General features: G+C 33.3%; 4 protein-coding genes and 5 pseudogenes across 9 annotated transcripts, besides 5 other annotated features; 6 read left to right on the plus strand and 3 right to left on the minus strand.

The window, feature by feature from the left end:
- The first annotated feature begins 220 nt into the window (after window positions 1–220).
- Window positions 221–1,055: a mobile genetic element.
- Window positions 221–1,055: a terminal%2Cinverted (terminal inverted repeat of Banshee-A1 transposon ID:TVAGG3_0010400).
- A 346-nt stretch (window positions 1,056–1,401) lies between these two features.
- Window positions 1,402–1,430: a mobile genetic element.
- Window positions 1,402–1,430: a terminal%2Cinverted (terminal inverted repeat of ISTv1 transposon ID:TVAGG3_0010410).
- Window positions 1,431–2,669: 1,239 nt separating this feature from the next.
- Window positions 2,670–14,725: part of a mobile genetic element that runs on past the window's edge.
- TVAGG3_0010430 (uncharacterized protein) lies at window positions 2,956–3,468 on the minus strand (the record flags this gene model as incomplete). The annotated part of the gene is made up of 1 exon (XM_001299869.1): window positions 2,956–3,468. One exon carries the CDS (start codon window positions 3,466–3,468, stop codon window positions 2,956–2,958), a length of 513 nt encoding a protein of 170 aa, XP_001299870.1.
- TVAGG3_0010440 lies at window positions 3,667–4,446 on the minus strand (annotated as a pseudogene). Its single transcript has one exon. A coding segment is annotated over exon 1 (780 nt).
- TVAGG3_0010450 (protein of unknown function, DUF4106 family) lies at window positions 4,565–5,452 on the plus strand (the record flags this gene model as incomplete). The annotated part of the gene is made up of 1 exon (XM_051219877.1): window positions 4,565–5,452. One exon carries the CDS (start codon window positions 4,565–4,567, stop codon window positions 5,450–5,452), a length of 888 nt encoding a protein of 295 aa, XP_051104863.1.
- Window positions 5,452–5,727, minus strand: TVAGG3_0010460 (annotated as a pseudogene). Its single transcript has one exon. A coding segment is annotated over exon 1 (276 nt).
- Window positions 5,876–6,490, plus strand: TVAGG3_0010470 (uncharacterized protein; the record flags this gene model as incomplete). Its single annotated transcript, XM_051219878.1, has 1 exon — window positions 5,876–6,490. The coding sequence occupies one exon, from the start codon at window positions 5,876–5,878 to the stop codon at window positions 6,488–6,490; it is 615 nt and encodes a 204-aa protein (XP_051104864.1).
- TVAGG3_0010480 lies at window positions 7,511–8,072 on the plus strand (annotated as a pseudogene). Its single transcript has one exon. A coding segment is annotated over exon 1 (562 nt).
- TVAGG3_0010490 lies at window positions 9,566–10,156 on the plus strand (annotated as a pseudogene). The gene has a single exon. A coding segment is annotated over exon 1 (591 nt).
- TVAGG3_0010500 lies at window positions 12,220–12,838 on the plus strand (annotated as a pseudogene). Its single transcript has one exon. A coding segment is annotated over exon 1 (619 nt).
- Window positions 12,864–13,184, plus strand: TVAGG3_0010510 (organellar and viral DNA polymerase type B; the record flags this gene model as incomplete). The annotated part of the gene is made up of 1 exon (XM_051219879.1): window positions 12,864–13,184. The coding sequence occupies one exon, from the start codon at window positions 12,864–12,866 to the stop codon at window positions 13,182–13,184; it is 321 nt and encodes a 106-aa protein (XP_051104865.1).

Raw genomic sequence — 14,725 nt, forward strand, 5'->3', positions numbered from 1 at the left:
TCTAGTTTTTATAAGTCAGATACCCCCAATTTAGTTATGTTTATAGTTACTATAGAGAATTTTCTAAGATAATACAATTCGATATTGATAAATAATTAGCGCTAATATATTAATGGTAGGTTTGGCTAGATTCTACATAAATACGATAAATCATGACTTGTAGCTAATCTATTGATGGAAATGTGAATTTGATAGAAAAATCGAAAGTTCGTTCAAAGTGTTATAGACCGAAAATAGATTTTTTCGGCTTTCTCTTCAAATAATTGAAAGAATGATACTATTATAGGTTTATTATATTATATAGCATATAATCATGCTATAGCCGAAAATTATAAGTTTTGAGAAGATTGAATATAACACAAATAAATTTGAATGTAAGTTAAATTGCTTGTTGTTTTTAATAGCTATTTAATGAGAAATCCAATATTGCAAAATTCAAATTGAATGATTGAAAGAACAGAAAAAGTCATTCTTTTCAATTTCGAATATGTTTCATTGTATTTATAATTATATGGCAAATAAGATATTTAAACTTGATTTTTGAAGGAAAATTCACAAAATTGAATAAATTCAAATAATTTTTATTCAAAAATAAACTAGTTATTTGAGTTTAATACTAATTACCTATTCAAACTACAAAGTTTTAATTTAAAATATTTTGTGAGATCAGATTGAATTAATTCAAGGTTCTTTTCAAATAATATAAATAACCATATTACGCATTTTCGAACATTCTAAACCAAATATATAAAAATGGGAGACGAATGTTAAATTTGCTAGACATGGGGGAGTTGTCTGCAAAGTTTTAGCTCTTATCTCTAACAAAAAATTAATTTTTAAAAAAAAGACCGAATACGTTTCACAGCGAGAAAAAATAAAAGGCAAGATAGAATTTTCTAGACATAAAGAAGTTGTTTACCGAGTTTTAGCTCTTATCTCTAACAAAAAATTAATTTTTAAAAAAAAGACCGAATACGTTTCACAGCGAGAAAAAAATAAAAGGCAAGATAGAATTTTCTAGACATAAAGAAGTTGTTTACCGAGTTTAGCTCTTATCTCTAACAAAAAATTAATTTTTAAAAAAAAGACCGAATACGTTTCACAGCGAGAAAAAAATAAAAGGCAAGATAGAATTTTCTAGACATAAAGAAGTTGTTTACCGAGTTTTAGCTCTTATCTCTAACAAAAAATTAATTTTTAAAAAAAAGACCGAATACGTTTCACAGCGAGAAAAAAATAAAAGGCAAGATAGAATTTTCTAGACATAAAGAAGTTGTCTACAAGTGTCAGCTGTTACTTCTTCTCAATACTGATATACAATAAAAATCTTTATTATTTATTTAACCTTTATTGTTTCATTAAACTTCATTTATTTATATTATAGTTTTATTCTTTTAGCTACTTGTAAAATAATCTAATTTTATATCATCATTTTACCGGATTATTCTTCAGTACATCGATTGTGTATCTAAAATAATATCATTATCCTTTTCTGTTTTTTCCAAAATTCTTTTAAATATCTTTTTTGGTTAGATTACTTTATCTTTTACTTTTATTTTTTAATTTCAAAAAAAAATTTGGTGATTGTTCTATTCTGTTACAATGTGCATTATCATATTCTAATGAATTATTCATTACATACATTTAAAAAAACTTGTTAAAAATGTAATTAAAAAATTATGTTTATTATTACGCTGTGAATGTGTCAACAGCGGTCATGCCTGTATCTGTATCCCATATTTGCCACAACCTTTCTGTATCTGCATTTGTGTATTTCGGTTTCAGCTGATACATTTGATTTGGCGTGTAATTTGTTCCAGTTAATGGATTAATTGGGAGATCTTCATGCGGTGTGTTATTATTGTACTCCCAAATAAAGGCAGGGATAGCCTGAATGCTTTGGCAGCGCTCCAATGTCGGCCAGAATCTCTCAATCTTCCCATTTTGGTAGGGAGAATGAGAGTCTGTATGCCGCCATTGGACGCCCCAAAGATCAAGTAGATCTTGAAAGGCGCCCCTATTTTCTGAACCGTTGTCGGTCCAGAAACAATAAGGGGCGCCAAATTCAATGAAGGCGGAAGCCGCAACGTTCGCTGTCGTCGCTGCCAGCATATCTGGTATTTGTATACACGCTAGGACTTTGCGGCTAAAATCGTCGATTATGCCATAAATATACTGGCCACGAACACCCCTAAAATAATGAACATCTGCGTGCCAGATAAGATTGGGTGAAAGCGCCCAATATCTTACTGCTGTTTCTGGCCCGGCATGCTCTAATCGCGTCTTGGTGAAATGATTTTCTTTGAAGTATCTGCGTACTTAGTTAGTATGGTTAAGTTGGGTATGGTGGCACTGCGTTCCACCTTACCCAATACTTGTGAATTTGACACTTTACAAAACCATTAACGTATATTTTACAACATGAACGCAAAAAATAACTTAACCTTAAATATTTACAAAGCCGCCAACAATTTCACCTCACTATCGTTCTCACTAACAACTTCACTAATGTTCTCATAAATTTTCCTCAATATCTTCATCATCAGTGTTAACCCTATTGTAGTCATACTTGAAGCCATAAACTTTCTCTAACTTCTTAACGTACAATTTACATAACTTACCTTCGTCATCGTATGGTTTAATGATATAACTATTTCTATCTTTATAAACAGTCAATGAAAAGTCAACTGGTCTCGGATGTATTTGAAAGAACATGTTATGCTCAGGAAGGAAGAATAAATGTTTAAATGTATGTTTGTTATATGTTTTGATTTGTATGAGTTGCTTTTGTTCTGTCATTACATCCAAATAAAATAAAAATAATTTTAAAAATAAACTTAAAAATTAATGATATCACCACCCTCACACGTATGAAAACATAGCACAAAAATAAATTTAGGTGAAGTGGTGAGATCTCACCTGTTTTTTCACCTCTTTTTTCACCCGTTGAATTCATTACTTTATAACTCTCTTCCTTGGTTTCTTTTTAGTTGCTTTCTTCACGTCTGTCTCCAACTTGACTGTCTTTCTTCTTCGTCCGTAATGATACCAATTACTTCCACCAGTCAATGGGTCAAATGGTCTTTCGTAAGGGTTTCCATACATTCCATAGGGACCATACGGAAGAACTACTGGTGGAGGAAGAGTTCCATCGACTCTATTTAAATGCATTGTTTCACCTTTCATCTGGTCATTAAAGTCTTTTGCGTGTTTTGCAAACTCATCGTCCTTTCCTAAAGCATTTTCTGACTCAGTCGCAACCAAATTGGATGCTTTATTTATGAGTCCTATTTTATTTAATCTTAACTTCTTTGCAACCCAGCCTCCAATCTTTCCTTTATTTGCATCTAATGTCTTCGAAACTCTTCCTCCACTCATTTTATTTACTGCGTCATAAGCTCCAAGTGCTTTTGCTCCAAATGCTAATGCTTTTGTTCCCATTGCGCCTAAAGCTGCCCAAGCTACCATTTACACCATATTAAAATCATCTCTCTTCAATATTATCTCATAAAAGTTCTCGTTACTGGAGAAAGTCAATGAAACATAAACATTCTCATTCATAAACTTCTTTCTTATATCATCTATTCGCTTCAAAATGTCTGAACAATTGCTAACATCTTCTACAACAGTTATTTCATCATGAATGACCTTCAAGAACAAGCTCATTTAATATGCTATTAAAATCATCTCAATAATGAGTCCATCCTTTCCATCTTTAGGTAGCACAACATCTTTCATTGAAGAAGGTTCGACAAGTCTTATGTTAAACTTACTGACAAAGTTTGTTATACTATAATGCTTCGGTGGCGAATACATGTAGTTTGAAAGACATAATATAGATTCTTCAGCAAATTCACTTATACTGGATTTTATAACAATGTTCTCACGAGACCAAATACCACCAATTGACAATCTTGTAAGCAATCCTGCTGAACCTTCAACTGTAAACGTCGATGGTAACATTCCACGAAGGTCATCTATTGACATCTTTGAGTCACTGAATTTAAATATTTTCTTAAAGCAATCGTCATTATCTAACCATGCAATAGCTTTGAAGTTTTCATTCGAATATACATCTGCTTCATTAAATGTAAAACCTGACTTCTTTGCAGAGATGACTTTAAAATCTATTGAGTTTGTTTCAAAATTATATGCTATGCTAACTTCTGAAGGTAATGGATGTCCTTCCGCAGTCAGTTGTTCTCTCACTACCGTTTGAAGCTTTGTGTTAAAAACTTTCATGTCATCTCCTGTGTCTAGGTTCACATACACAGCAACAGGAAAACTATCTTGCTTCTTTGTTTCATCATTATACCTCAAAACATTAAAGTTCTTCAATAATATTGTTCTTCCTGCTGGAATACTTCGAACCTGTCTGATTTCAATAGCTTTCTCACCTCCTACATACTCTACCCAGTGCCTTGGATATTCATAAGTATACTGACTTTCTTGAATTTTGGTAGGTTTCATCATAACGTGTTCATAGTATATCTTTATACTCTTGTCAGTTAGACTCGGTGCTATGTTCTGAATATTTCTGACTTGCATTTTTAATGGAGATAAAATGAAGCATTTAATACATGACGTAGATGAAGACATGAATGAAACTACAGACAAACTTAACTCTTCTCTCATTCTTCCTTTCAGTAAGGACTATGAGTTCTGTTCAAATGGCGTTTATTTCTATTGTGGAAAGATGGGTTCAGGTAAGACATTTAATTTAATTCGTCATATACTCATAACAGAACGTTTAGGAAATGACTCATATTATGACCAAATCATTATATCAGCAACTTCAGACTCTATGGACTCAACAGCGAAAACATTTATGTCAAAAGTTCAAGCCTCTGTCGTTAAAGTTCCAGACAGTGAACTCATTGAATTTCTTCAACGTTACATTCGACGTAAGAGGAAATATTATGCCATCGTTGAATTTATACAGTCAGGAATGCAAAAGACTTCTGAGGAGATGGAAAGAATTATTGACAAACACCACTTACGTCAGTACTCAGGAGTTTACGATATGAAACGACTGACAAACTACATTCTATCAAAACTTTCAAAATACCCCTTCAAAAAATATCCTTCAAACACTCTGCTCGTTTGCGACGACTTCGCTGGTAAAGGTTTAGTGTCAAAACCAGACTCACCATTAGCTAATATCATTACTAAAGTCAGACATTACCACTTAACTGTAGCAATACTTATGCAAACATGGAGGTTTTTAGCTTTAAACATAAAACGTCTCATAACTGACTTCGTTATCTTTCAAGGTTTCTCACGTTATGATATTGAACTCATTTGGAAACAGTCAGGTATAACATTACCTTTTGAAGAAATTTGGGAAGCATATAAGTCTCTCATCTCTCCTCGTTCATACCTTGAGATTCATATCATGACTAATACCATTAAAGTCAAAAATATTCCATGGGAACGACCAACATTGTTTTAAAGTTTAACCTTCAATTGACTGATGGTAAACAAATTCCATGCATCTCTGTCGCCATTTCTGTTAATATTTTTGCTGTCATTCATATCATCCACTTCTCCATCCGTTAGCTTTTGAGGATATGCGTTAGAATAGCTGTTCTTAAATGAAGGCTTTTCACCTTTGAGAGCATAAACTCTATAACTTTCTGCATACTTTATGTTTGAACCTCCTGAGCCATCATTGACATAAATTTTTATAGGCTTCCACCCTTTGTTCATGTTCCTGCTTCTTCCCTTAGCTCTTTTGTTCAGTAGTTCTACATCTTTATACACAGCTCCTGTCTCAGTGAATTCAACAATATTTTCATTCGTTAGCTTTACATTCAAACCCTTGTCGAGTATATTGTTCATTTCATACATATAAAAGGTTTTTATTCTATATGAAATGAGAAGCAAATCCATCTTAGCTGGTGCCGTTAATGTTCCAATTGAACCAACATCAAATGTTGACTCACGAACGACAAACAATATTGTCATAAAGAACTATAGTTCAGAGTGTTTGAAAGAAAAAGAACCAGAACTGAAATCCGTGAATTTAAACTCAGCTTCAAACGCTAACGCTACATCAGATGTTAAGTTAGAGTATCCACCACTGGACCAAGTTCTTTCAAGAGAAGCCAACGACAACCCTTACACAAATGTTCAAACAAATCCTTCAGATAACGTAGACCATTACCTTCTTCAGTTATACCAAACAATTTTACTCAAAGACGATAAGAAGCTTTTGACAAATCTTATAAGCAAGAACCAAATAATTCTAACAAAGGAGGACCTTGAAAATGTTATATCACGAATAACAGGGAAACAATGTGTCATTGACTATCTCGACCCTGAAATCGAATGCTGTGGTCAAACGCCACCATTCATGAAAATAGGTAACATCCGCATCATTGAAACACCAGGAACTACAGGAGTTGAGTTTAAGTATAAATATTCGAATGAATATACAAAACTTTCAACAGAATATAAACTTTGTTTGAAATATGTTTTAGTAAATTAAAGCAATTTGTAATATCTATCCAAAACTTCTTCAACAGTATCGAACTCATCTTCATAATGCAAACCTAATCTTATTGACTTGGTGCAGTTTTCACTAACACAATATAGCGCTTTGCGCTCGGCGCCTTTGACGCCTTTTTCTGTTCTCTTGACTGACATAACTAATTCATTTGTTTCATCAAACAGCAACAACCAAAGTTCATGACCTAATACATAACATTCATACTTTATATTTTTAGCTCTGAGTTCTCTTGTAAGCTGTTGCATTTAATATTTTCTAAAAAGTCAACTTCAACAGTCATTCGCACTGGTGCCTTCAGTTCTACAGGCTCGCCTTGAAAGTCAACAAGTCTGAATTGCATGTCTTTCAAATTATGAGGACTAATGCGAATCCATTTACCTAAATGAGTTGCTATGACAGGAACGTTTGGAATGAACATTGAATTGACTGCATAACAGAAAGACTTATATTCTACTGAACCTTTACTATTAACTCCTGAAATGCCTGTGACATTAGCTATTTTAGACTCAATGTACAAACAATTACCATAACATACGTATGGAACAGATTTCATCTCAATCGTTTTGTCAACACTTTTCAAAGGAAATGTCATATGGTATGCACCCAGAAGCAATTGAACTCTATGACTCATTCGTGTTATCTTAAACTCCTTTGCATAACTGAACTTCAAAACTCCTGCAATAAGTTTAACATTCATTAAGTTTTCTTCGTTATCCTTGTTTATTGTAGTATTTATGAGAGCATTTAACACTCCAGCTAATGTTTCCATCTTATATTCTACATTATTGTGAAATCTTATTTCGTGCTTCTTTCCATCTATTTCAAACTCCATGAAATCTGTTTCATCTGTTATGACAAAAGTTGCGATAGTATTGAAGTCAACAACTCTGAAAGCAAGTGCTTCATTCTGAAGACCTAAGTTTGTTTGTAGCTTTACTATTCCGTATTCGTTTGGGTCTGTACTTTGCAAATAGAACAACATTTTATTCTCATTAAAATATGACTATTGCTGCATATGCGTATGAAACAAATGAAGCAAGAAGAGCACATGAACTAGTAAACGAAAACTCAACTTTAACCATTGAAGGCAATGATTTAGTCATTGACGATGGAAAAACTAAAAAAGTCATTGATTTCGATACTTTTAACACTTATGACCCATTCATTACAACAAGCAAGGTTCCTATCATAAATGATGGAACGGTGCAATATATAAATTCTACAGTAGATGCCTCATTAGTGAAAGTACTGAATGTTCTCATTGAATTGTTAAAGAGCTTTCGATTTGACGACAACATTAAATGCTTAAAGAATTTAGTCATGAATGAGAAACAAATTCTTGGCGTTGCTGGTAGCAGTAATGATGTACACCTTATGACATTAGAATATTATAACGAACATAAAGATGAACTGAAAGGAGAGAAGGGTGACACCGGACCTCAAGGACCACAAGGAATACAAGGAATACAAGGAATACAAGGACCTCAAGGCGAAAACGGTTTGGATGGAAAGGATGGAAAGGATGGAAAAACTGCTAAATCATGGATATGGGACCTTATAAATACTGGTTTAACAGCTGCTTCATATGGAGTTCTTCAATACCAAATCGGAAAGATATGGGCAGTACTTGGTGAAGAAGTTTTAAATGACGTTAAAAATGCTTTGAACTTCATTTCAAATGGTTCGGATACTATTAAAACTTTATCTGGTTGGATGCAAGAAACAAGGAGTCAAATAGATACTGTAAGACGTATAGCAAACAATGCACGTACGGGATTGGATACTTTACGACAAGCACAAAATACACTAAAGGAAGCAAATGATATTCTTGGCTCAGTATCAGACATGCATGAAGATTGGCTTAAAGGTATTGACAAATCTTTAAAAAATCACAGTCAGTCTATTGCTGACTACAAGAAAAGTATAGATTTTTTACATAGTGCTATGGACGTACATGATGGAAGCATAAGGAACTTACTTAATGCTAACAATAACTTACCAGGAACTATTAAAGCATTTATAAAGTCCTTTGTAAAACCCGGTGCTCTAACATTTAGGTCTTTGAGAGCAAGAGCATTGAAGTCAAGAGATGCAGAAACTCCAACAGAAGGAACTGAAACAACAGAAACTCCAGAAGAACCACCAAAACCAACAGCTAATGAAATATTGTTCGAATATTTTCCAAGGTACTCTGTTCTCATTGCATACATTCAAGAAATACTTAAGAAAGCAGACTTGACTTTAGGAGATGATGAAAGTTCTGTATATCTTTCGTTCCAGTTTCAAATAGCAGAACTTTTGAGACAGATATGCTTAATGTATGACAACATCTCTGATTTCACAAGATATGATGACGACCATGACCCCGAACACGGTGAAGAAGAAGTTTTACAAACATCCATTAAGACAGGAAAGGTTTTAACACAAAGTCTCATTATTGACACCAAAGATGGCGAAGTGGACGTTCTTCAAGAGCTGAAGAAAAATACTTCTTCGGGAGGTGGTGGTAGGCATGAACTTGAAATAAATGAGATAGAAGAGAAATTAGCCGAAAAAGCAGATAAAGAACATAAACACAATATCTCCGATATAAATGAACTTCAAGCTACATTAAATAGTAAAGCGGACAAAAATGAACTTGACGCAATGAACAAAGTTTTGAAATCTCATAAACACAATATCTCCGATATAAATGAACTTCAAGCTACATTAAATAGTAAAGCGGACAAGAACCATGTTCATTATATAACTTCAGACGAACAGATTATAACGGACTACCATGGATATTTAACACGAAGTGATGAAGCGAAGACAAAAAATGTTAATGAAAGAAGATATAAATACATTCGTGCTAAAGGTTATGACATAAGCTGTACTGTACAGTATGATGTAGCTAAAGCACCAGAAGCATTTGGTTATACCGGTGAAATTTATGCCTCTACTTTCAATGTTAACGGTGTATTAGTTGAACCAAGATTTACTTTGAGAGTTAAGGCAAAAATAACGTTTGAAGATGCTATTAAAAGTAAAGCTGACAAAGTTGAACTCGAAGCAATGAACAAAGTTTTGAAATCTCATAAACACAACATCTCCGATATAAATGAACTTCAAGCTACATTAGACAGTAAAGCTGACAAGAACCATACACATAAATCCTTCACTACTGTTAGAGCAGACGACATAATATTGAACTTTGACCTTGGTTCAAGTGCACCATTAGAAAATCCAAGTACAAGCGTAAAAGATACTCTTAACAGTTTAGATAAGAGTTGCAGGAACATTGAAAGTCATGCCAGAAACTTTGAAGCATATGAACTACCAACAATGTTAGATAAGAAAGCAGATAAAACTTATGTGGATGCAGAACTAACAAAGAAATTTTCGAAACCAGATACAATGACATTTACAACAGAAATTATAAATGGTGAACCAGCAACTCCATTTGAATTTGTTAGAGGTCTTCAACCAGATACTTTTGAATTTTTCTTGGATAATTCTATTGAACTAACATTACATTATAAAAGTGGAACAAATGCAACATTTCATCCGGGAGATACATTCCAAATGGTATTTAATGACATAAGTTCTTTAGAATATGTTTATAGAGTTATGAGCATATATGATTTAATATATCCTATAGGAGCTGTTTATACGTCTATGAATCCAATAAATCCAAACACTTTATTTGGTGGTAGATGGTATGAAATAGTTGACAGTTTTCCATTCTACACTAATACGCAGTCAATGAAGATGGGAGGTTCAAAGAAAATAGGTATTGAAAACCTTCCTTCACATATGCATAGGTTCAGTGGAAGAACATCTGTGGAAGGAAACCATTCACATTCAATAACAAAAAAGAGGTTATATAAATCTTGCAGCGGGTTCGAATAGACAGGGAATGAACAGATATGATATCTCAGATGACCCCAAAGATGTTAGCACAGGTATTTTCTGTGGAACTGCAGGAAATCATACACATGTTGTAGCTGGTATTACAGACCCAGCAGGTAATGGAAAAGATTATATGCCTCCTTATATAACAATGCACGCTTGGATACGAGTTGGTTAAAATCTTTAACTTTACATAAATGAGCTTGAAAGAAGTATTCGAACAACATCCATGGAGGTCATTTAAGAAGTTCAATGAAGCTGCAAAGAGTTGGGGATTTACTAACAGAGCTGAAGTTAAAAAGTTCTTTGACAAAAATGTTGTACATCAAACAAAAATAAACCCTTACGACTACTTTTTACCAATTTACTCCAACACTCCTGACGCATACCAATTTGACACTCTCATTCAAAGCAAAAAGGAGGACATAAACCATTCCTCATCTTCATAAATGTTAACACTCGTAAAGCATATGCATATCCAATGAAAAATAAAGGAACTCGTGAAGTGTTAAGAGTTTTACAAAAGTTTGTAGCAGAACATAACCCAAGTACTTTAACATCAGACCAAGACAGTGCATACCTCAGCAATGAAATCACAGAATTTCTCATTAAGCATAACATAACTCACTACACTACTGAAGACCATAACCATAACATACTCGGCATCATAAACCGCTTCATAAGGACTCTCAGAGATTTAAACCAAGAGCGAGACTTTACCGAAGAAACAATGAAACATTTTCTCGAAGTATATAATTCCTCAACACATTCTACAACAGGACATACACCAAATTCAATGACACAACAACAAGAAGAAAAGTATATACAAAAGAAACGAAGCCAAACACAAAATATCAGAAATTCAACACAATTTACCCTCATTCCTGGTACAAAAGTTCGTGTAGTTCTTGACGACAAACCGTTGACAAAGAAACGTTTAAGGTTAAGTCGAAATTATTATATTGTAGACTCTACGCAAGGTAATGGATATCTTATAAAAGCTGCCGACGACTCTATTGCGTTTTATCCTCGACATAAATTAGTCGAAAGTAGTAATGGCAAACTTGCTGAAACCATTGACGAAGCAAAGCGAGGAGTGGTTATTGAAATACTTGGCTATAACACAAACGATGACACTTATAAAGTAAGATATGAAGGAGGCGTTGAAGATGTTATACCATCTAAGAACTTGAGAGAGTCGAAGCCAACACATCTGGGACCATTAGAGCGGGAGTACTGGAAAGACAAAAATATGCCAGAAAGAATAAGAAAATTCTTCTAAACTTTTTCATTAGATGTAAATCAGACAAAAATAATGTTTAGGTGAAGAGGTTAGATCTCACCCGTTTTTTCACCTCTTTTTTCACCTCTTGAATTTTCATGAATTTTCACAAATGACCAAAAATAATGTTTAGGTGAAGAGGTTAGATCTCACCTGTTTTTTCACCTCTTTTTTCACCTCTTGAATTTTCATGAATTTTCACAAATGACCAAAAATAATGTTTAGGTGAAGAGGTTAGATCTCACCTGTTTTTTCACCTCTTTTTTCACCTCTTGAATTTTCATGAATTTTCACAAATGACCAAAAATAATGTTTAGGTGAAGAGGTTAGATCTCACCTGTTTTTTCACCTCTTTTTTCACCTCTTGAATTTTCATGAATTTTCACAAATGACCAAAAATAATGTTTAGGTGAAGAGGTTAGATCTCACCTGTTTTTTCACCTCTTTTTTCACCTCTTGAATTTTCATGAATTTTCCCGAAATAAAAAATAATGTTAGTTTTATTTTTTTTATTTTTTTATTTTGTATAAAAGATATGATTTCAACAATCGGCACAACAACAATTCAAGCCGCGAACGGCGGGACTCTGTCCACAACAACAGCACCAAACTCGTTAGTCATGAATCCTACGTCAATGTTAGTAGAGATGAAAAACTTCATTCCTTCTTCATATACTTTCGAAACAAAAATCCAGAAGATAAAGCAAGAACTTTTAACAAGTAATTTAGACTGTAGTGCGAAAGATGAAGAAAATGAAGAATATCTTTATGAAATGCAGGACATTATTGACCATTTACCCAAATTGCCTGAAATCCAACAACAAAAACTCACTATTCCTGAATTCGACGAAATTGAAGTGAAACCAACTGACTCAGTAGAAATAAAGAAGTTCATACGTAAAGTAAATTATGAATTCCTTGGTTTTCATTGCAACCATAAGGTTATGGACAAAGATTGCGACATGGTATATAAAAACATTTCTGACATATATAAATCTGAGGAGTTTAAGACTTACGATAACTTTGTTTCATTAGTTGCAAAATGTGTTTGGGAAATAAGAGATAAAGATAGAAGAGGCAAAGTATGGAACGAACAAATAAGACCCGCTATGTTTGAGATGAAGAGAGCAATTGACGCCTTAGTTGTTTTAGCTGGTTTTATTTCAATGTATAACGCAAAATGAACCCGCAATGTTCAAAATGTAAGGCAGCAATTAGGAAATATAACTACTCAGTCAAAGAGATAGAAAGAATGAGAAACGACTATGCAGACTTAAAGAAAGAAGCAGAAAAGCCAGCAGAAGATAAAATGAACATGTTAGAATTTCTGAACAAAAACTATCCAACAGCAGAAGATTTCCTTCTATCTGACGTCAAGAAGAAGTATAAAGAAACCTTCGGTATTGTTAAAACTTTTGACATACTGACAGAAGAAATAGAAGCTACGAAATTGTTTAGGATTTCAAATATACATCGTACAATTCATGTAAAACGCTTGTGAAAAAACTGGGGTGAAAAAACAGGTGAGATCTCACCTCTTCACCTAAATTATATTTTTGCTTTAATTAAATGCTTTCCGGAAACGTCGATGAAAATCATATGGACAAATTATATGAAAAAATTAATAATGATTACCCCTCATTAACCAGGGAAATGACGGATTCTATAGTTCGTAAATTCGATGAAATACAGGATATGTGGTTCGACAGATTCGACATGAACGATAAGGAAAAGAGAAAGAACGATAACAATTTACTTACTAAAAGAATCCTAAAATCTAAAATAGGTGAAGCTTCAACATTTAACACAGTACATAACTTTTACACCGCTGTTTATATTTTCAATAATTTATTTAACGATGAACGAGAAAGAAAAAGTATGTTTAACGGAAGAAATGAATATGATTTTATCCTTTGTGCTGTTCGGGATGTTGACATGAAACTAAAGAAAATATTCTTATTACAAGATGACACGGTTGAAGATGAAGTCAATGAGTTTTTAAATCGTGATTTAAATGAAATTGATGAAGTTATGACCGAATGTTATAAAAAGTTCAAGGGGTAGAAAATAGGTGAAAAAACGGGTGAGATCTCACCTCTTCACCTAAACATTATTTTTGTCTGATTTACGCTCATTACGATGAAGAAGTCTTGACAAAACATGTACGATGAAATCATGAAAATTCATGAGGTGAGAAAACAGGTGAGAAAACGGGTGAGATCTAACCTTCTACCCTAAAATATATTTTTATTGAATTCAGCAACAAAAATCTGAGTAAAATGGCATAAGATTGCTTCCCGAGGAAAACCGAGAGAAGAGATTCCGTATGAAAATCAGTGAAGAACAGCGAGTACGTAAGAAAACGTAGTCGCCAAAACTCTATGAAAATCATGAATTTCCTTAAGATAGAAAAAATAAAGTTAGTTTTTTGTAAAATATTTTTTTTATTTTGTATGTAAAGACATATATGTTAAACATTGAGTTTGAAACAGTTAGAAAGATAGACAATGACACCAAAGTGGTTAGAATAGGTGATTTAAACGTAAGATACTCAAAGAAATACAACAAATATTCTTTGTCAGACATTATATCTCCATCTGGAAAGAAAACATCCCACGACTGGGTTAAAATTGCTTCTACTCAGAAAATTTTGACAAGAAATCCTAAGCTTATGATATCGGTAAGATTCTATGGAACTACAGCATATCTTATAGACAAAAGTCTTATACCAATAGTTTTGTTATGGTTAGACCCAGTTGTTGGATATAACTTCATAACATATGGTTCATTCGATACGGAACGTTGCAGTGAAGGCTTACTTTACATCGTTCAGAAACCGAAGGACTTCAATACAAAGAGATATAAGATAGGAAGAACATATAATATAACTCAAAGATATGACAGTACAGTCAATAGAGTTAAGGTTGTGTTCGTTAACGATATGAGAGCTGCTGAAACAGAACTACTTGAAAAGTTTGAGAAAATGTATGGTGCTCCCACGAAAGGTAAAGAAACGTTTGAAGTAGATGAGATAGATAAAGC

This window comes from Trichomonas vaginalis, chromosome IV, assembly GCF_026262505.1.
Source record: "Trichomonas vaginalis G3 chromosome IV, whole genome shotgun sequence".
Taxonomy (NCBI): Eukaryota; Parabasalia; order Trichomonadida; family Trichomonadidae; genus Trichomonas; species Trichomonas vaginalis.